Source organism: Somniosus microcephalus, chromosome 12, assembly GCF_052327205.1.
Source record: "Somniosus microcephalus isolate GS21.2 chromosome 12, FLI_Smic_1.0, whole genome shotgun sequence".
Classification (NCBI taxonomy): domain Eukaryota; kingdom Metazoa; phylum Chordata; class Chondrichthyes; order Squaliformes; family Somniosidae; genus Somniosus; species Somniosus microcephalus.
Window position 1 is genome coordinate 70,338,473 of NC_140998.1, and position 21,620 is coordinate 70,360,092.

Below are 21,620 nucleotides of genomic sequence, written 5' to 3' on the forward strand. Positions count from 1 at the left end.
GGTATTACGTTAGCTGTCCGCTAGTCCTCTGGCACTGCACCAATGTTCTCTTTAAGCCGTGCAGTGCTCCAGGGGATCCGCGCACCCGGTAAGCTGGCTTTTAAATTTAAAACATAGCGCATGCGCAAAATTTTGAATGGGCCACGCAGCCTGGTAAAGGGGCCGCACGGCCCAAACCAAATTACAGGGAGCATTGCATTACACCTTTTTCTAACAAATTATTAAATGTGTGTACAGGAAACTGTGAAATATCCAGCACCGATGGGACCGAGCTGTTGCCGTCCCATCAAAACTGCCAGACAAACCAGCGCTAATGTTAAAACATACGGAAGCTTTTGAGCTCCGTATCTAGCAACAAACCCTGTTGCTTAGCAACAGCTTCTGAACAGTCGGCCGTAGCTTGCAAGCGTCTCTGTAGCTAAGCAACAGCTTTAGCTAGACCTTGCAGAGCCTGACTAGTGGAAAAAAAAAGCAACAAAAAGAAAAAAAACCTTACTGAACAGACTCCTGAATTTTGCCGGTGGCTCGAGCATTCCGGACAGTTAACCTCCGGATAAACCAAAGTTTCCTGTAATAGGGCCTCCACTATCTCTTCCCCAGATTCTTTTAAAGCGCGTGGATGTAATCCGTCCAGGCCAGGGGTTTTATCCTCCGAGTTTGATTAGTTTATTTAATATTTCTCCTCTAAATGCCATTCTATCATTTCTAATATCTTCTGATGTCATGTCCACCTGCTCTGTCTCCCGGGTAAATACTGAAGCAAAGTAAAGTAATTATTTAATATTTCTGTCACTTCGCTATCGCTGCCTGTGATTTTATCCTGTCCATCCCTTAGTGGCCCTATTCCCGTCCCGACTTTCTGGTTTTTCTTTATGTGCCTGTAGAATATTTTACTATTTTGTTTTATGTTCCTTGATGATTTGATTTCATAGTTCCTCTCTGCCTTCCCAATTGTTTTTTTTGACTTCTCTCCTAATCTCTTTGTATTCTCTATTGTCATGCACTCCCCTGCTTTCCTTACCCTCAATTTTTCCCTTATGGCTTTATTCATCCATGGTGTCTCATCAGCGGAATATTTTTTTCCAGGACTCTGTTGAACACCGTTTTAAATGTTTCCCATTGCTGTTCGCCAATATTACTGTCCAATTTCCCCCTACTTCACCAATTTTTATTCTCAGCTCCTCAAAAATCAACTTTACTCCAAATCTATTACCCTGGTCTTTGTCATAATTATGTCCTTCTCAATTATTATCTTAAAGTGTATTACATTATTGCCTAGATATTCCCCTACTTTTACTTCTCTTATCTGCTCTGGGTCATTCCCCTTTACTAGATCCAGTAGCGAATCCTCCCTTGTCGGGCTTTCTACACACTGGGTTAGAAAGAGTCCTGAACACATTGTAGGAGCGTGTTTCCTCAACCCCTTCACCTACCTCTTCTGGCCAATTAAATTGCGTAGTTGAAATCCCCCATGATTATTTATTTATTTATTTATTTTAAAAACCGATTTCCCTAATTTGTTTGCAAATTTGGTATTATTATAACTTTCAAATGACTCAACATTCTTCCTTGGACATTTCAAGCACTCATTATACCAAATAATGTTCAAAACTAAAAAGCAGTCTTAAGAACAAAATGTATAGTTTACGAAAAACAAAAAGCAGCTTATTTAAATTCTCAAGTTCTAGTTTTCCTCCACTCAGTACAGATCCATTTTGATGACTTTCACTGAACTACAAACAGAAGCCGAACTACCAAATTTGATGCTTTTTGGGGTAAGGGGAAGTTGGGATTGCTGAAACAAGTTTGTTTTTGCAAAGTAAATTAATTAAAATGTCTTTAATTTCTAACAGCCTAATTGACAGTAGGATATATTCATTCAAAATATCCTGGTAAATTGAATTTTCACAATTCTACTGCCAGTTTGTTATTGTTGAAGATATACATAGCTCAAATACACAATATTTGATTTCAGTATAATGAGAGCCCCCTTCTATGGCATCCGCACAACATCTTGGAGGAAGGGCAATCTGTTCCCAGATCATCTCCAAAGCCAGTGAAACTGGCCACTCTGGAGCTGTACAAGAGCAACTCTCCATCTGGTTTTCTAGTTCTTGCTGTGAGGAAGCACCTGGTCTCCAGTCAGCACTTCCTTATAGCAGAACATAGACTGGAATCTCAGTCGGAGACTGTCGTCTCAAAGATACTAGCTATTCCAAATTATTGTACCACCAAACAGTACTGAACTGAAGGAGCTGCAATGGCATCTGAAGGGCGAGAGTGGGTGGATGCCAAATTTGGATCATGGTTCGCAATATGCAGAAATCAAATCAGTCAGAACTATAAGAAAAGGAGAAAGGGAAACTGGAGGGAGTTAACTGACTGGTGTGAAATTTGCAAAAGCAGCCAGTTATAGAATGATGGAAGCCTTTGAACATTGTGTCTTCACTCTGTCAGCTAAGGAACTGCACAAGATAAAATAATGCAAAGAAGAAACATTGAATTAATTTTAAGTATCATAAAGCTTGACATTCAAGATAAATTAGCAAGATCATTTTGTATTTAGACTGTTGCTTTTGGTTAAAATACATTAAGCTGGATGTGTCAAAAACCTTTAAATTTCTACCTTGGCAACCAACATCTGTTGCTGGGCCTCAATCTGATGCTGCTGTCTGGAAGCCATTTCTTGCAGCTCTGAAAGGGTCAGCTCCACCCGAGGATTACCACCCTGTGTTAAAGGAAATTAGAGAGGTCAGCACTTGTGGGTATTTTGCAAATTAAAGGTCTGCATTTATTTAACTCTGAAGAGTCAATACTTGAGATTTTAAACACAACTTCCTATCTCAAGGATAGCACATCAACTGAACCACTTATGTATTAGGTTGACCTGCTAATTAATTATCCACACTTTTTATTTCAATTGTTCTCTACGCTCAATAATCGAGATTTGTAACCTCCTCTACTACAAGAGAGGAGTTGTGTTTTGAAAATTCCAGATTTTTCCAGAATAGAAGCTGACCTTTCGACTAGTTTTCCCTTTTTTGATTTTTAATCCAAATTTCTGCAGTATCTGTTAAATCATACATGCCACAGCTCTCCAATTAAAAAGTGCATGTATCTGTAAAGTGCAAGTCCCAATAACTAGTAATATGGCCAGTTTAACTGCTCTTGAGAAACAGAATATATAAAAACTCGCCTCCAGCAAATGTTTTACTTCAGTTGTTGAAACGCTAAAATTACAAAAGCAGCTGGACAGCAGATTGTCTCCGCAATTCTAGCACGCTGCAAGAAGACTTCCCACTTGCTGTCATCACCAAAACATCAAATTATACAAAGCATCTCTGAAGACCTTTTCTGGTAGAAAATAACTTTTAGCAGGTAAACATTTGTACTTCAATTAAAAGCCACCAAGATTAACAGTGACATTATTGTAGAATAATGCTCGTTTCCTTTAAATTCCTTCCCTCTTAAGTAATGGTCAAATTTTTGGGGGCATTACAGGGCTCAGTGGATGAATGCACCATGTGGTGCAGTACTGATGCATTTGGGCCAGGAAGTTCAATCCTTTGTCTATGTTGAGTTGTCTGAGGCAGCAGCAGCAGTGGTTCTACAATCAGCTTCAGCATACTTGGCTGGGCAGGGGTGCGGGGGGATTGTGCAAGGAAGAAACAGAGGGTTCCTGCTTCTAGCCATGATCAAGTGACTTTTGATGGAATATGTGCATGTGATTGTCAGGCAAGTACAGGAGTGGATTCAAGTAGGATACCCTGTACAGCTGAACAGCCTACTGACATTCATCTGGGTTCACACGTAAAATGGTTATTAGGGCAAGGTAGTAGACAGCTGCTGGTAACTGTGAAATCAAATCCTGGCATGAGATATCTTCAGAAAAGGAGTGAAGAAAGGAGTAGAAAACAGGATTCTTTGAGTAAATTTCAGGGGTTATCTTAAAACATCCACAAAACCATCCAGTGTTTAAATTGGACCTTTAGGTCATCAACATGCCCACACTCTAACATGCATGTACAGATGGCAAGTGTTTTTTTTAAATTCACTCACAGGATGTGGGCCAGCATTAATTGTCAATCCCAAATTACCCATCAGAAGGTGGTGGTGAGCCGCCTTTTTGACAACTTGCGTGTCTTGCTCGGCCACTTCAGAGGGCAGTTAAGAGTCAACCACATTGTTGTGGGTCTGGAGTAACATAGGCCAGACCAGGTAAGGACGGCTATTTCCTTCCCTAAAGGATATTAGTGAACCAGATAGGTTTTTACAACGATCCGGTTGTAAAGACATGGTCACCATTACTGATATCAGCTTTTTATTCCAGATTTTTATTACATAGGATAATAGGGCACAGAAACAGGCCATTCGGTCCAATCAGTCCATGCTGGCATTTATGCTGCACACGAGCCTCCTCCCATCTTTCCTCATCTAAATCTATCAACATAACCCTCTATTCTGTTCTCCCTCATGATTGTCTCGCCTCCCCTTAAATGCATCTATACTATTTGCTGCAACCACTCCCTGTGGTAGCGAGTTCCACATTCTCACCACTCTTTGGGTAAAGAAGTTTCTTCTGAATTTTCTATTGGATTTCTTGATGACTATCTTATATTGATGGCCTCTGCTTATGCTCTTCCCCACAATAGGAAAATTCTCCCTGTATCCACTCTATCAGTGCCCTTGCATTTCTGGTATCATCCTTGTAAATCTTCTCTGCACCCCATCCAGTACCTCTATATCCTTTTTATAATATGACGACCAGAACTGCACGCAGTACTCGAAGTGTGGTCTAACCAGGGTTCGGTACAGTTTTAGCGTAACTTCTACTTTTCAATTCTATTCCTCTAGAAATGAACCCTAGTGCTTGGTTTGCTTTTTTTTTATGGCCTTGCTAACCTGCGTTGCAACTTTTAGTGATTTGTACTCCTAGGTCAGTTTGTTTAACTGAATTTAAATTCTCCGGCTGCTGTGGTGTGATTTGAACTCATGTTTCTGGATCATTAGTCCAGGTCTCTGGATTACTAGTCCAGTAACATAACTACTACCCTACCATTCCCATTACAAAATAGCTTGTATAATTTTGATGTTTACAACCAGAATATCACAAGCCTTATCTACATACATAAGAAATAGGAGCAGGAGTAGGCCAATCGGCCCCTCGAGCCTGCTCCGCCATTCAATAAGATCATGGCTGATCTGATCCTAACCGCCAATCCACTATCACAGAACCATCTCCTGAATCTAACAGAATTAGACACACGAAATAGCAGCAGGATCAGGCTACACGGCCCCTGAGCCCGCTCCGCTACCCACAGGGCCATGACCGATCCGAACCTAGACTCATGTCCAAATTCCTGCCCGCTCCCCATAACCCTTTACTTCTAGGAAACTGTATTTCTGTTTTAAATTTATGTAATGATGTAGCTTCTACAGCTTTTTGGGGCAGCATATTCCATGGACCTACCACCCTCTGAGTGAAGTAGTTCCTCCTCATCTCAGTTTTGAAAGAGCAGCCCCTTTTTCTAAGACTATGCCCCCTAGTTCTAGTTTCACCCATCATCGGGAACATCCTCCCCGCATCCACCCAATTCAACCCCTTCACAATCTTATATGTTTCAATAAGATCGCCTCTCATTCTTCTGAACTCCAATGAGTAGGGTCCCAATCTACTCAACCTCTCCTCATATGTCCATCCCCTCACCCCCGGGATTAACCGAGTGAACCTTCTTTGTACTGACTCGAGAGCAAGTATGTCTTTTCTTAAGTATGGACACCAAAACTGTATGCAGTATTCCAGGTGCGGTCTCACCAATACCTTGTACAACTGAAGCAATACCTCCCTATTTTTATATTCTATCCCCCTAGCAATGAAAGCCAACATTCCATTGGCCTTCTTAATCACTTGCTGCACCTGCATACTAACCTTTTGAGTTTCGTGCACCAGGACCCCCAGATCCCTTTGTACTTCAGTACTTTCCAGTTTCTTGCCATTAAGATAATAGCTTGCTCTACGATTTTTCCTGCCAAAGTGCATAACCTCACACTTTCCAGTATTGTATTCCATCTGCCAAATCTCTGCCCACTTACTTAGCCTGTCTATGTCCCCTTGCAGATTTTTTATGTCCTCCTCACTCACTACCTTCCCCCCCATCTTAGTATCATCTGCAAACTTTGATATGTTACACTCGGTCCCCTCCTCCAAATTGTTAATATAGATTGTAAAGAGTTGGGGACCCAGCACTGACCCCTGCGGAACACCACTAGTTACTGATTGCCAGTCTGAGAATGAACCATTTATCCCAACTCTCTGCCTTCTGTTAGATAGCCAATCCTCTATCCATGCCAGATTACCCCCAATCCCGTGATTTTTTATCTTAAGCAATAATCTTTTGTGTGGCACCTTGTCAAATGCCTTTTGGAAGTCTAAATACACTACGTCCACTGGTTCCCCTTTATCCACCCTATATGTTACTTCCTCAAAGAACTCCAGCAAATTTGTCAAACATGACTTCCCCTTCATAAAACCATGCTGACTTTGTCCTATTAAATTATGATTATCCAAATGTCCTCCTGTTACTGTCTCCTTAATAATGGACTCCAAAATTTTACCTACCACAGATGTTAGGCTAACCGGTCTATAGTTTCCAGCCTTCTGTCTACTACCCTTTTTAAACAAGGGTGTTACATTAGCAGTTTTCCAGTCTGCCGGGACCTTTGCTGAGTCCAGGGAGTTTTGGAAAATTACCAATGCATCCACAATCCCTACCGCCACTTCCCTCAAGACCCTAGGATGTAAGCCATCCGGTCCAGGTGATTTATCCGCCTTGAGTCCCATTATTTTACCAAGTACCACTTCCTTAGTGATTTTGATCGTGTTTAGCTCCTCCCCCCAATAGCCCCCTGTTTGTCCAGTGTTGGGATATTCTTCGTGTCCTCTACTGTAAAGACGGATACAAAATATTCACTCTGTTTTTGCCATCTCCATCTTTCCCACCATTAATTTCCCAGTCTCATCTTCTAAGGGACCAACATTTACTTTAGCCACCCTTTTTCTTTTTATATAACTATAAAAACTCTTACTATCTGTTTTTATATTTTTTGCTAATTTACTTTCATAATCTAGCTTCCCTTTCTTAATCAATCTTTTTGTTATTTTTTGCTGTCTTTTAAAGTTTTCCCAATCCTCTATCCTCCCACTAGATTTGGCTACCTTATATGCCCTTGTTTTTAGTCGAATACTATCCTTAATTTCTTTACTTAGCCACGGATGGCTGTCTTTTCTTTTACACCCTTTTCTTCTCAGTGGAATATATTTTTTTTGGAAGTTGTAAAATAACTCCTCAAATGTACACCATTGATCATGTATCGTCTTACCCTTTAATCTATTTTCCCAATCCACTCTACTCAATTCCGCTCTCATACCTTCATAGTCTCCTTTATTCAAGCTTAGCACGCTTGTTTGAGATCCAACCTTCTCACCCTCTAATCGAATGTGGAATTCAACCATGTTATGGTCACTCATTCCAAGGGGATCCTTTACTCGGACATTTTTAATTAATCCTGTCTCGTTACACAGGACCAGATCTAAGGTTGCTTGCCCCCTGGTCGGTTCAGTTACATACTGCTCAAGAAACCCATCCCTAATACACTCAATGAACTCATCCTCAAGGCAGCCCTGCCCAATTTGATTTGCCCAATTAATATGATAGTTAAAATCCCCCATAATTATAGATGTTCCCTTATTACAAGCCTCAACTATTTCCTGATGGATACTCCGTCCAACAGAGTTGCCACTGTTCGGAGGCCTATAGACTACGCCCACTAGTGTTTTTTTCCCCCTTATTATTCCTTATCTCCACCCAAACTGTTTCATTATCCTGATCTTTTGACCCAATATCATTTCTCTGTATTACAGCGATTCCTTCATTAACATAGCCACCCCACCTCCCCTTCCTTCCTGCCTGTCCTTCCTGATCGTTAAATAACCTGGTATGTTTAATTCCCAGGCATCTACACGAAGGAAGATCAAGAAATACTATGGAGGTAGCCGTGTGGAATTAAATCAAAATAAAATAGGTACTTCTACAAATATTATTGACCGGCATCAGGCTCAAAATTTAGAGAGCACATGAAAAGTACAAGTTTAATAAAGTACGTCATAAAACAATGTACTGTATAGTTGTATACAGCTACCAATGTCTGAAAGTGTCCTTGATGTTGTTTAGTATGGAGAGGAAATTCTGATTAACATTTTTGAGATTCATACACAATTACCGAAAGCACTGATAATACTGTCAGGACACAATGTTCCTGGTTTGCATTGCCAGTGAAGTCATTTAACAAGCAGTGTTCACATTCTACATTAGGAGATAAAAGGACCAGGAATGTACCAGCCGATAGCATAGTTTCTTCGGGTAGGGTGGTTCTGGATTTGATATCAGGCCAGTCTAAAGTCAGCGTCCCTATGATATTCAATGATGCTACTCCATGACACATGGATGGCAGTGATGTCATGGAATGGCTCGACAGTGAGGACCAGTTGACTTGGCAAGTTTCTATGCTGGTCAAAAAATTGATAATGAAAAATCTAAACATTTTTGCAAGATCTCCTGTAGCTCTGTTCAATTTGAGTCAGAATCTTTGCTCCCACTCCGCCATCCTCCAAGCGTCCGTCTAATGTGGGCCCTATATTCTCAACACATCAACCCTACCACCTTTACCATCTGTGTTTGACACCATTGTTATCCCATGCCCTCAAATCATCCAAGCTCTCTCTTCAACATCCTCTGGCTCCCCTCCCAACCACATCTTTTGCGGTCTCCTGCCACTTACTGCTCTGTATTTACGCCTTCCGTCATCATCTCCCTCTCCTGATCCCAGCTGTCACCTCAGTCTGCCCATCTTACTATCATCACTGCTGGCTTCACCTGTTCCACATCTACCCGTCTCCATTTCACCCTACCAAAACTTTTTTTGAAAACTAAATGCCTGTTTGCTTGTAAAGAGCTAGGAAACAGGCTTAAAAAGCACTTGAACAGTACAGAACCCTTTAAGCATTTGAAAAAGTGAAGAGGAGGAAGATGTCTTCTGGAGGCATCTGGAAGGTAGGTGGCCCAACAGAGTGCCAGGATAAGCGCTGATCCTTCAAGAGCTGGCATAAAAAGCAGAAAGTTGGGGAAGCCAGAGGGCCATATGGGAGGTGGGCAGATGGTTCAAGGCTGCTTTGAGAACTTATGCTTGTTTACCAGCGAGATTACAGGAGGTACTCACTAATGCTTTCCTCATCTATATTGCGTACACTGGTGAGATCATCTACATCTTACTTTAGAATTTAAAGTGCAGCATAATCCCACTTCCAACAATATGGCACTTGCCTGTAATGGAGCCAGTACAGAGGAAACAAAAAAAGATCTTATAGCCATTTAGGAAAGAGATTACTGTTTCTATAATCATTATCAACAGTGCCTTGATCACTTAACATTAGACAGCAATAAGTATTTGTGTTGCACACTAGCAGATCGGTACTGGATACCTAGGTCTTTAAAATGTTAAGACCATTCGACATGACTACAGACTAGGGGTCAATACTACAGTTGGAATATAAAAACAGAAACAATTAATTATTTTTGCTAGCTGCATGTGTACTTGGAGAGAGACCTCAGTTAGGAATGCTGAAGTGATGTTGTTGAAATGAGGTGGTCAGTCATTGAGAAAATAAATCACACTGCCAGAATACAAACTCTAGATGTTCAACCATCAAAAAAGAATGACATTTATGTTTTTCTTGACATCTTAATACCCTCAAAAATTAAAAGACTACGTCTTGTATGCAGCATTTTTATTTGTTTAACACGGTGTTGCAGTGTTTAAAAAAATACAAGCTGGGATTTGCTGCAAGTAACAGATTTTGGTCAAAACATGGACTCGATAAAAATAAAAAACTTACTTTAAACGGATGTGTCTCACTTCACAAATAATAAAATTAGATATTTTCATTGTTAACTAAAAATGCAGCTTATAGAAAATGCTCAAGTCTTATTCACCATTTTACAATGGCATGTGAAATGTTGCTAGATAAGCCTTTTGATATCACAGAAAATGTAAAGCTACAATGATTTAATTGGCAATTATCAAACTTAATTCTTAAAACCAACTTTTTTTTGGCAAGATCAACAGATGTCAAGGTCTTTTCTTCCTCTACCTAACATCCACCCGTCGCCGCCCCTCTTCCCCACCCCCCCACCAAAAACAATGGATCGCATTTCAATTACGCAAGTTTCAGGAATTTTGTTCACTGGATACATTAAAGTATATAGATTAAAGGTTTTTCCAACAGGAAACTATGCACTCAACTGAAGAAATTGGAAAATTAGTGATACAAGAAAGAAAAGAGAAGCCCGAAGTTTTACCACAGAAAATTGGAGGTACTTCCTTGTTCCATTTAGAGAACCTATTTTACCAGTTTAGCCTCATCAATCTCCTATAAAAGGAAACCACTATGGTCAAATTATACTCCAAGAAACAAAACTAAAGCAAAAATGTAGTTGTATTTGTAAAAGCAGCCCACAATCTACATCTCATTATATACTTTTAAAGTTTTTTTACAAATTAAAAACGGCAAAAACACACTGGATGTAGCCTGTTCATATTCACTGCAACTTGCGATTTTATAGCACCTTTAACATAGAAGTGTTTCAGAGACGTAATCAAAAGAAAATGGACACCTGGCCAGAGGAGAAAATATTAGGAGACCAAAAACCTTGTCAAAGAGGTAGGTTTTAAGAAGGTTCTTAAAAGGAAGAGGGAAGTTGAAAGGCAAAATGGTTTAGGGAGGAAATTCCAGAAGGCAAGACCCAAGAAGGCGAAAGTGCAGCCACCAATAGTGGGGGGAAAAGGGGGATGTACAGTTAGATAAATGGTGAGATCGGGGACTGTGGGGGGCGGTAGTAGGACTGAAGGAAGTTACAGAAATAGAAAGGGGTGAAGCCATGAAAGGATTTAAACATGAATGAGAATTTTAAACTCAAGTCTTTGGAGACTGGAGCCAATGTCATTCAGCAAGGACAGGAATGGTGGTTGGTCAGAACAGGTACAGGCAGCAGAGTTTTCGATTAACTGACGTTTACAGATAGGAAACCAGCCGGGAGAGCACTGGAATAGTCAAGTCGAGAGGTGACAAAGCCATGGATGAAGCAGATCATTTTCTTTTGATTACGTCTCTGATGAAGCAGATGGTCAAGGTAGGGATGGATGCAGGCGATGTTAGAGGTGGAAGTAGGCAGTCGTTGTGTTGGAAAGGATATGTGGTCAGATGTTCAGCTCGAGTAGGGCGGCATGGTTGTAAACAGTCTGGCTCAGCCTGAGACCATGTCCCGGCAGCGGAAGGAATCACTGGCAAGGGTATGAAGTTTGTGGCAGCAGATAAAAACGATGGCTTAGGTCTTACCAATGTTAAGCTGCAGAAACTGAATGTTGGAGAAGCAGAGGGGTGGAGAGAGGTAGATCTGGGTGTCATCAACATACATGTGGAAGCTGGATGTGGGGTAGAACTAAATTTGTATCTTACCACTTCATGATATAGATCTATCTATACAAGAAAGAAAGAATTTGCATTGATATGGTGCCTGGTCATGGTCTCAGGACATTCCAAAGCACTTTAGAATCAACCAATTACTTAAGTGCAGTTATCATTATATAGGCAAACATGGACAGCAATTCATGCACAGCAAGGTCCCACAAACATCAAAAAGGAGATGAATGGCTAGTTAATCCATGTTTTTGATGGTGGTGTCTGAGGAAAGGCATGTTGGCTAGAACAGTGAACAGTGGCATAGTTTTTTCTTGTATGTCCACCCTAATTTAACATCTCATCTGAAAGACGGCATCTCCGATAAATGTAATACTGAGGAATTGCTGCATTAAGCGTCAGCCTAGAATACATGCTCAAGTGGGCTTGAGCCCACAACTTTGAGATTCAACGGCAAAAGTGCGACCAACTAAGCCAATGTGACAAATCACTAATTTCCACGATTATGCCAATCTCATGCATACAAGCAAGGATTTATTTTAAGAAATGAGAGTTTTATTTTCTACTACTTTGGTAAAGCTCAAAATATTACATTTTATGTGAACAAAGCTGTCAATGTTAGGAAATGTTTGAAACTGTCATTTATGATAGGCAAACCATCTGAAAAAATGCAGTTATGTTTATTTTTAAGAGCGAATCACAATCAGCTTAAGTTTGTAAACCACAATCGATAACCGTTACAGATAATGAGTAACATTTGGCACATCTATGTGAAGAAGCTACAGAAATAAAACTTAAAACAAAGTGAAACATGATAAGCTTATTAAAATTGCTCGGACAACGAATAACTAACTGAAGAACATGTTGAAATATCTATACTTGTAATTGAAGCAGCTGTGATTTAAGAATCAACTTATTATACAGGAAACTCTCGATTTACTGGCACCTAAATAACCGGAAATCTCTGTTAACCGGCAAAATTCAGGAGTAGGTTCGGGTAAGTTTTGCTTCATATTAGTGGTCGTTCCTGGATCTGTGGCCGTGTAACCTGGGTCCCTGCACCTGTTGCTATGCAACAGGGACGCCTGGATCTTGTGGTCGGGGTTCCTGCACCTGTTGCTATGCAACAGGGATGCCTGGATCTGTGGCCGTGTACAGGGCTCTCGTACTTTTTAACTATACCTCTCCGTAATCCGGACTTTTGGATAAACTGGCACCACACCGGTCCCGTCGGTGCCGGATTAAAAAGAATTTCCTGTACTTCAGTCCACAACAGGGCAGTTTCCAACCAAACCATATAAATTTTCCAATCACGAAACAAAAAGCAGGTGTGTGTAAATTCAAGCAGCCCACACAGCTGAATGACACGTACCAATTTCACTACGCTCCCACTTGGAAGGAGTTCAGTCATTTTCAGTGGTGTGCCAGCTAACACCATTTGAAACTAGATGCAAAATTCACTTCAATAAATCCTTTTTTGTGCGCTTTTTAATCACCTCTCTATTTTGGTGCTGTTTCTGGAGGCAGGGAAAAACCACCTCACAATGGGATTTTTCTCCCTTTCTCTGGAGGCAAAGCACTGCCTATGGTAAAAATAAATGATTCCCATGTTGCTGTCCGTCAGATCAGCCATTTAATTCTAGTGACTGGCAGGATGAGCTCCTGGTTGGCCCAGACAGGCCATTAACATAATTTCCATATTGCTACCTTGTACAGACCTTCCCTGATATCCGTTGGAAATAATCAGCAATATGGTGTTGGATTAGCCAGCTCTGCAGATATAACTTAAAAAAATCTACAGCAATAAAATCCCTGGGAATGGTGGAGAAGGAAGATGGACAAACAAATACACTTTTACTAGTCTATTTTGCTTATAGAGCTCATTTTTGATGGTAGATAAAATTAACCAGGAAAGTGCCACTAATATGCAATTTACAGCAGAGTACTGCAAATCCAAAATTAAACTACCTATCAAGTCAATAAATAGCTTTTCCCCTTTAATAGTGAAAATGGTCCTCTACAGCAATAGATACAAAGGAAAGCCACACTCAAGGTGCCACTTACCTTTTAAGTTACGAGTTGCTGCGTTAGGATCTTATGCTGTTCTCCCAAACATTATTTGTTCTTGGATGTGGGTGACGCCGACAAGGCAGTATTTATTGCCCATCCCTAGTTGCCCTGAAGGGCATGAAGGGTTAACCACATGTAGGCCAGTTGGGTTTTTACAAAAATCTAGTAGCTTTCATGGTTATTTTGTCTGGTGCCAGTCTACAAATACATAAAATTTTTGAATTCATGACCACTGGGTTGCTAGTCCAGTACCATAACCACTAGGCTAACAAACAGGGTTAGAAAAAAGTCAACACACCACCTCACATATAGCATTTATATATTGCTTTATCACATCAAAATGTCTCAAAAAGCTTCACAAAATGAATTACTTCTGGAGTGTAACTGTAGGCAAACACTGAGTTGGCACTTCATTGGGATTTCTTGCAATAAGGCTGAACTCCCAGAGACATGCAAACTCTCTTACTGCACATGATAGCATTGCCAGTTCTCAGCTGAGTTATTAAAACAAATTGAAGTATTTTTCTGCTGCGTGTTTAATTTAATAGTAAATATGTAGCCAATACAAACACTTTCACATTCCATTCCTACATAGTTTATCGAATGTGTAAGTGTTTGTATTGGCTACATACCACTGTTGTGTGAATTCCATTTTCTATAACTATGCAGATTTCTTGTTCTCAGCTGTTAACGTTCCTGCTTCCTTGATGATGTGATAAGACAATATATACATTCCATATGTGAAACAGTGTTTAGACTTTCTTATGACACTATGGGCACGTTAGCCTAGTGGTTATGGTATTGGGCTGGCAACCCAGAGGTCATGAATTCAAATAAGGCTGCTAATTTGTGGACTGGAACCATGAAGGATACTAGATTGTGGTTAAAAACCCAAATGATCTACATGTGATTGACACAATGCCCTTCAGGGCAACACAGGGATGAACAATAAATACTGCCAGGCCAGTGTCACCCACATACAAAGAACAAATAATGTCCCAAACAGCAAGAGATCCTAACACACGAACTTGTAATTTAAAAAGGATAGCAGAGGCTTTTAAAAGTTTATTTTATATTATTGAACAGCAATGCTATTAGGTCTCTCACAAAACTATCTTGATTGCAGTACAATCAGGAACTTAAAGTGGTTGAATGTAGTCATATTGGCAAGAGTCATTTATCAATCTGTCAGTTTGTAATGACGAGAAAGCCAAACCACTTCCATCACCACCAGTTCTGGAAAACAGCTAAAAGGTGGTCTTTACATAAGTACTGTTTTGTCATTTATAGTGGCAAACAGAAGCCAAGTTTTTTTCATTTATCCAGCTCCCATTTGTTTTTTTTGTTTTTTTAAACCACAGTGCCACAGATAAGTAGTTCTGCAGAATCAATAGCCTCTACCATTCAGCAAAGAGGTAAGAAGATAAACATTTGGGAACAGGTTACAGAAAGTGAACTACAGTGAAGAGCAATTTCATATTCTGTTCCTACACAATTTATGTGGTTAATTACCTAGCACACATCATAAAAACATGTTTTGTGAATCAACTTACCCATTTTGCTTCTATTCAGTATACTACCCAGCAGGAATTTGCAGCAAAATTCTGAAACACTTCCCAATTTTGTAATTCTGTCTGCATAAACACAACATTTAATGAGCACATTCATTTGTGCTGAACTGCGTTCCACTAAATCACAATGCCTATGGACCTGTTGGGTTTTGCTGACCTAGAAAGCTCACTCGACTGTGTTCCTTTTATGTGGACGTTGATGGGCTGATAACAAAATATGAGCAATGCTCACAAATATCATGCACTCCATAAAATAGATTTTGAAAAAGGCTTTTCTGGGAATCATTCCAAAAAGGCAAAAAAAAAGTTAAAACGTTACTGGCACATACAGGTACTGTGAATGGTAAGTTATTTTGTGTGTTATAATTTTGTACTATAATAGTTTTTTCATTTTGCATGCTTAACCTGATTTGTAATAGAATGGTTTAAAATGATCTAAATGAAACAGATCCCAGCTGCAAGAGCACATATAAAAGCAGGATAAAATTCAGTGAAGCATTCTTGAGTTATTGGGCGGAAAGTATGAAAATGTAACATGCATATTATAAAAAGCACATAGAGGCACTGGAGAGCGTGAAAAAAAAGATTTACAAGGATGATACCAGAATAGCGGGGTTATCTTTGTTACCTTCCAATCCTTGGGGACTGTTCTGGAATCTAGAATTCTGGAAGATTAATACCAGTGCATCCACTATCTCTGCAGCTACCTCTTAAAACCCTAGGATGCAGGTCGTCAGGTCCAGGGGACTTGTCGCCACTTAGTCCCATTAATTTCTCCAGTACTATGTCTTTACTTATACTGATTTCTTTAAGTTCCTCATTCTCTCTAGACCCTTGTTTCCCCATTATTTCCGGAATGTTTTTTGTGTCGTCTACCATGAAGACAGATGCAAAGTATTTGCTTACTGTCTCTGCCATTTCCTTATTGCTCATTAGAATTTCTCCTGTCTCTGCCCCTAATGGGCCCACGTTTATTTTCACTAATCTCTTCTGATTTACATACCTATAGAAACATTTATAATTTTTTTATGTCTCTTGCTAATTTACTCATTCTTTTTTCTCTTTCCTGATCAATTTCTTGGTCCTTCTTTGCTGAATTCTAAAATCCTCCCAATCCTCAGGCTTACTCTTTTTGGCAACATTATAAACCTCTTCCTTTGATCTAATACTATCTAACTTCTTTTGTTAGCCATGGTTGGACTACTTTTCCTGTGGGGTTTTTGTGCCTTAAAAGGAATGTATATTTGTTGTAAATGATGTATTATTTCTTTAAATGCTAGCCATTGCTTCTCTACCGTCCTACCTTATAATGGAGTTTCCCAATCTACCTTAACCAACTCGCCCCTCCTACCTATGTAGTTTGCTTTGTTTAGTTTGAAGACCCCAATTTCCGATTTAACTAAATCACTTTCAAACTCAAGATAAAATTCTATCAAATTTTGGTCACTCTTCCCTAAAGGCCCCTCCTCCTTTTCCATTTTGCCTATCTCTTCTAAAAGTTAAGTATCCTGGAATATTTAGTTACCAACTTTGGTCACTTTGCAACCATGTTATGGCTATTAGATCAAACCTATTAATTTTTATCTGCTATGAATGCATTTATTTTGTTGCGACTGCTTCGCGCACTCAGATGTAGTGCCCTTAACTTTGACTTTTTTCTATTTTCCCCCTGATGACACTTTAGTCACTGATGCCCTATTACCTTTGTTACTCTGTCCTTTCCTGACCCAGTTTATTTTTACCCAAAACTCTACTCTGCTCTAGAGCCTTGACATTTATCTTGCTGTTTTTAAATTTACTCTTTCCTGAATCCTCCCACCCCTGCCATTAGTTTAAAGCCCTGTCTACTGCAAGAGGCTGGGGAAAGAGGAAGAGATCAAGCAGTGAAGCCAATTAAAAACCAGTTTAAATAATCTGCCATTCCATATTCTATTTTTTAAAAATTTTTTTATAAACATTCCTTCCTCCTTTTTTCCCTTCCTTCTTGAAGGTGGCAACACACGCCGGGAAAAAACTCCACGGATGCCAACAGCCTTAAGCTTTCTACGCAAATGATTATTCTTCATTACAAGATAATTATAGATGAGGATGGCCATTAGGCCGCTCTTAATCCATCCATCTAAAAAGACTCAATATCTTCCTCTTTGCTGCATTTTATTGTGGCTCTTGCCTGTCATGCCTCCAACACTTACATAAGAACATAAGAAATAGGAGCAGGAGCAGGCCAATCGGCCCCTCGAGCCTGCTCCGCCATTCAATAAGATCATGCCTGATCTGATCCTAACCACCAATCCACTATCACAGAACCATCTCCTGAATCGAACAGAATTAGACACACGAAATAGCAGCAGGATCAGGCTACACGGCCCCTGGGCCCGCTCCGCTACCCACAGGGCCATGTCCGATCCGAACCTGGACTCATGTCCAAATTCCTGCCCGCTCCCCGTAACCCTTAATTCCCTTTACTTCTAGGAAACTGTCTATTTCTGTTTTAAATTTATGTAATGATGTAGCTTCTACAGCTTTTTGGGGCAGCATATTCCATGGACCTACCACCCTCTGAGTGAAGTAGTTCCTCCTCATCTCAGTTTTGAAAGAGCAGCCCCTTATTCTAAGACTATGCCCCCTAGTTCTAGTTTCACCCATCATCGGGAACATCTTCCCCGCATCCACCCGATCCAACCCCTTCACAATCTTATATGTTTCAATAAGATCGCCTCTCATTCTTCTGAACTCCAATGAGTAGAGTCCCAATCTACTCAACCTCTCCTCATATGTCCATCCCCTCATCCCCGGGATTAATCGAGTGAACCTTCTTTGTACCGACTCGAGAGCAAGTATGTCTTTTCTTAAGTATGGACACCAAAACTGTACGCAGTATTCCAGGTGCGGTCTCACCAATACCTTGTACAACTGAAGCAATACCTCCCTATTTTTATATTCTATCCCCCTAGCAATGAAAGCCAACATTCCATTGGCCTTCTTAATCACTTGCTGCACCTGCATACTAACCTTTTGAGTTTCGTGCACCAGGACCCCCAGATCCCTTTGTACTTCAGTACTTTCCAGTTTCTTGCCATTAAGATAATAACTTGCTCTACAATTTTTCCTGCCTCAGTATTGTATTCCATCTGCCAAATCTCTGCCCACTTACTTAGCCTGTCTATGTCCCCTTGCAGGTTTTTTATGTCCTCCTCACTCACTACTTTCCCTCCCATCTTAGTATCATCTGCAAACTTTGATATGTTACACTCGGTCCCCTCCTCCAAATCGTTAATATAGATTGTAAAGAGTTGGGAACCCAGCACCGACCCCTGCGGAACACCACTAGTTACCGATTGCCAGTCTGAGAATGAACCATTTATCCCAACTCTCTGCCTTCTGTTAGACAGCCAATCCTCTATCCATGCCAGAATATTACCCCCAATCCCGTGATTTTTTATCTTAAGCAATAATCTTTTGTGTGGCACCTTGTCAAATGCCTTTTGGAAGTCTAAATACACTACGTCCACTGGTTCCCCTTTATCCACCCTATATGTTACTTCCTCAAAGAACTCCAGCAAATTTGTCAAACATGACTTCCCCTTCATAAAACCATGCTGACTTTGTCCTATTAAATTATGATTATCCAAATGTCCTCCTGTTACTGTCTCCTTAATAATGGACTCCAAAATTTTACCTACCACAGATGTTAGGCTAACCGGTCTATAGTTTCCAGCCTTCCGTCTACTGCCCTTTTTAAATAAGGGTGTTACATTAACAGTTTTCCAGTCTGCCGGGACCTTTGCCGAGTCCAGGGAGTTTTGGAAAATTATTACCAATGCATCCACAATCCCGATCGCCACTTCCCTCAAGACCCTAGGATGTAAGCCATCAGGTCCAGGTGATTTATCCGCCTTGAGTCCCATTATTTTACCGAGTACCACTTTCTTAGTGATTTTGATCGTGTTTAGCTCCTCCCCCCCTATAGCCCCCTGTTTGTCCAGTGTTGGGATATTCTTCGTGTCCTCTACTGTAAAGACTGATACAAAATATTCAGTGTTTTTGCCATCTCCATATTTCCCACCATTAATTTCCCGGTCTCATCCTCTAAGGGACCAACATTTACTTTAACCACCCTTTTTTTATAGTTATATAAAAAGAAACTCTTACTATCTGTTTTTATATTTTTTGCTAATTTACTTTCATAATCTATCTTCCCTTTCTTAATCAATCTTTTTGTTATTTTTTGCTGTCTTTTAAAGACTTCCCAATCCTCTATCCTCCCACTAGATTTGGCTACCTTATATGCCCTTGTTTTTAGTCGAATACTATCCTTAATTTCTTTACTTAGCCACGGATGGCTCTTTTCTTTTACACCCTTTTCTTCTCAGTGGAATATATATTTTTTGGAAGTTGTAAAATAACTCCTTAAATGTACACCACTGATCATGTATCATCTTACCCTTTAATCTATTTTCCCAATCCACTCTACTCAATTCCGCTCTCATACCTTCATAGTCTCCTTTATTCAAGCTTAGCACGCTTGTTTGAGATCCAACCTTCTCACCCTCTAATTGAATATGGAATTCAACCATGTTATGGTCACTCATTCCAAGGGGATCCTTTACTAGGACATTTTTAATTAATCCTGTCTCGTTACACAGGACCAGATCTAAGGTTGCTTGCCCCCTGGTCGGTTCAATTACATACTGCTCAAGAAACCCATCCCTAATACACTCAATGAACTCATCCTCAAGGCAGCCCTGCCCAATTTGATTTGTCCAATTAATATGATAGTTAAAATCCCCCATAATTATAGATGTTCCCTTATTACAAGCCTCAACTATTTCCTGATGGATACTCCGTCCAACAGAGTTGCAACTGTTCGGAGGCCTATAGACTACGCCCACTAGTGTTTTTTTCCCCTTATTATTCCTTACCTCCACCCAAACTGTTTCATTATCCTGATCTTTTGACCCAATATCATTTCTCTGTATTACAGTGATTCCTTCCTTTATTAACTTGTGTCTCAGTGATCAGAACTGGACACAGTCGTCGAGATATGATCTGACCAGAGCACTTTACAGTTTGATCATGACTTCCTCTGATTTGTATTCTATTGTTTTGGCTAAATAGTTTCAACATTCTATTAGCTTTGTTGGTTGCTGCTCTGCATTGGTTAAGCCTCCTAGGTCTCTTTCAACTTCTAGTTATTTCAATACCATTCATGGAGTACATGTGCTGCCCATTTTCTTTCCAGTGTTCTGCCCACTTGTACACTTTGCTGATCTCTTTGCACAATTTTGAGCTGCCTCCTCAGATTCCATTGCCTCTTCTAGTTTAGTATTAATTCGGAGTTCAAGGCATTGATGTAAATTAGAAACAGTAGTAGTTCCAACTCCCACCCTGACGTAATTCCTCAAACAAGTACCTATTATTTTCTAACCTGCAGCCAATTTCTTATCCCTATCCAAGATTTGACTTGAATGAAGACCCGTAGTTTTGAGCCGAATAGCCTTTTGTTTGGAACGTTAAGTCAAGTCTTTTGGAAGTCTAGATATAACATGTCAGGTTTACCGGAGTCAATTTGGGACATCACTTCCTCAAAAGAAGTCAATAAGATTGGTCAGGTAAGATCTTTCCTTATAAATCCATGTTGGCTGTTGTTCACTAAATTATTTTTGTAATGCTAATCTTCAAGTTTATACCCAATCATAATATATTACATTGGATTGAAATGAGACTAATGGGTCTGTAGCTGTTAGTTTAAGATTTGTCACCCTTTTTTGACTATAGGCCTGCTTCTAATCTATTGGTACTTCCCCAGTGTCCAGTGGCTCCCACATGTGGAGTGGGGTATCACAGCCAACTCAGATTCTGTCTTTGCTCTATGTTCATACACAACCATTTTCCAACAGGGTCAGTGGATAGCATTCAACAGTGGGAATCCTGGTTTTTTTCCCCCCACCTCTCTAGTCTGGGGTTTTGAAAGCCTATCGCAGTAGTCCCACTATTACCTCAGGTCAACTTTGCACAGACAATGGATCAAACGTGGATGATCTTGGTTTTCTGCCGTACAGCACCACACCAACAGTGTATTTAACTACTAAACCATTGTGACACCCTGAATTCTTTTTATAAGCAACACAAAAGCACAAATCAGTTCAGGAATATTTTCAGTCCATTCCACCATTTTAGTGCACACATCCCAATTTAAAAGAGGAACATTATTTTCAAACTAAAAGCACGAACACCAAATTCTCAATCAGTTGTAAACTCTCAAAACAAACAGGATTACATAGGATACACAGCACAGACCATTCGGCCCAACCAGTCCATGCCGGCATTTATGCTCCACTCGAGCCTCTTCCCGTCTTTCCTCATTTAACTCTATCTGCATAACCCTCTATTCACTTCTCCCTCATATGCTTATCTAACCTCCCCTTAAATGCATCTAAACTATT

At 40.1% G+C, this 21,620-nt stretch overlaps 1 protein-coding gene across 12 annotated transcripts in view; it reads right to left on the bottom strand.

The window, feature by feature from the left end:
* Nucleotides 1-21,620, bottom strand: part of ppp1r13bb (protein phosphatase 1, regulatory subunit 13Bb) — a 127,834-nt gene that overhangs the window by 52,854 nt on the left and 53,360 nt on the right. For all 12 annotated transcript variants that reach the window (XM_086003083.1, XM_086003088.1, XM_086003087.1 and 9 more), the window contains one exon: nucleotides 2,627-2,728. In XM_086003083.1, the coding sequence (XP_085859209.1) occupies nucleotides 2,627-2,728 (102 nt within the window). The remainder of the gene's footprint in view (nucleotides 1-2,626; nucleotides 2,729-21,620) is intronic.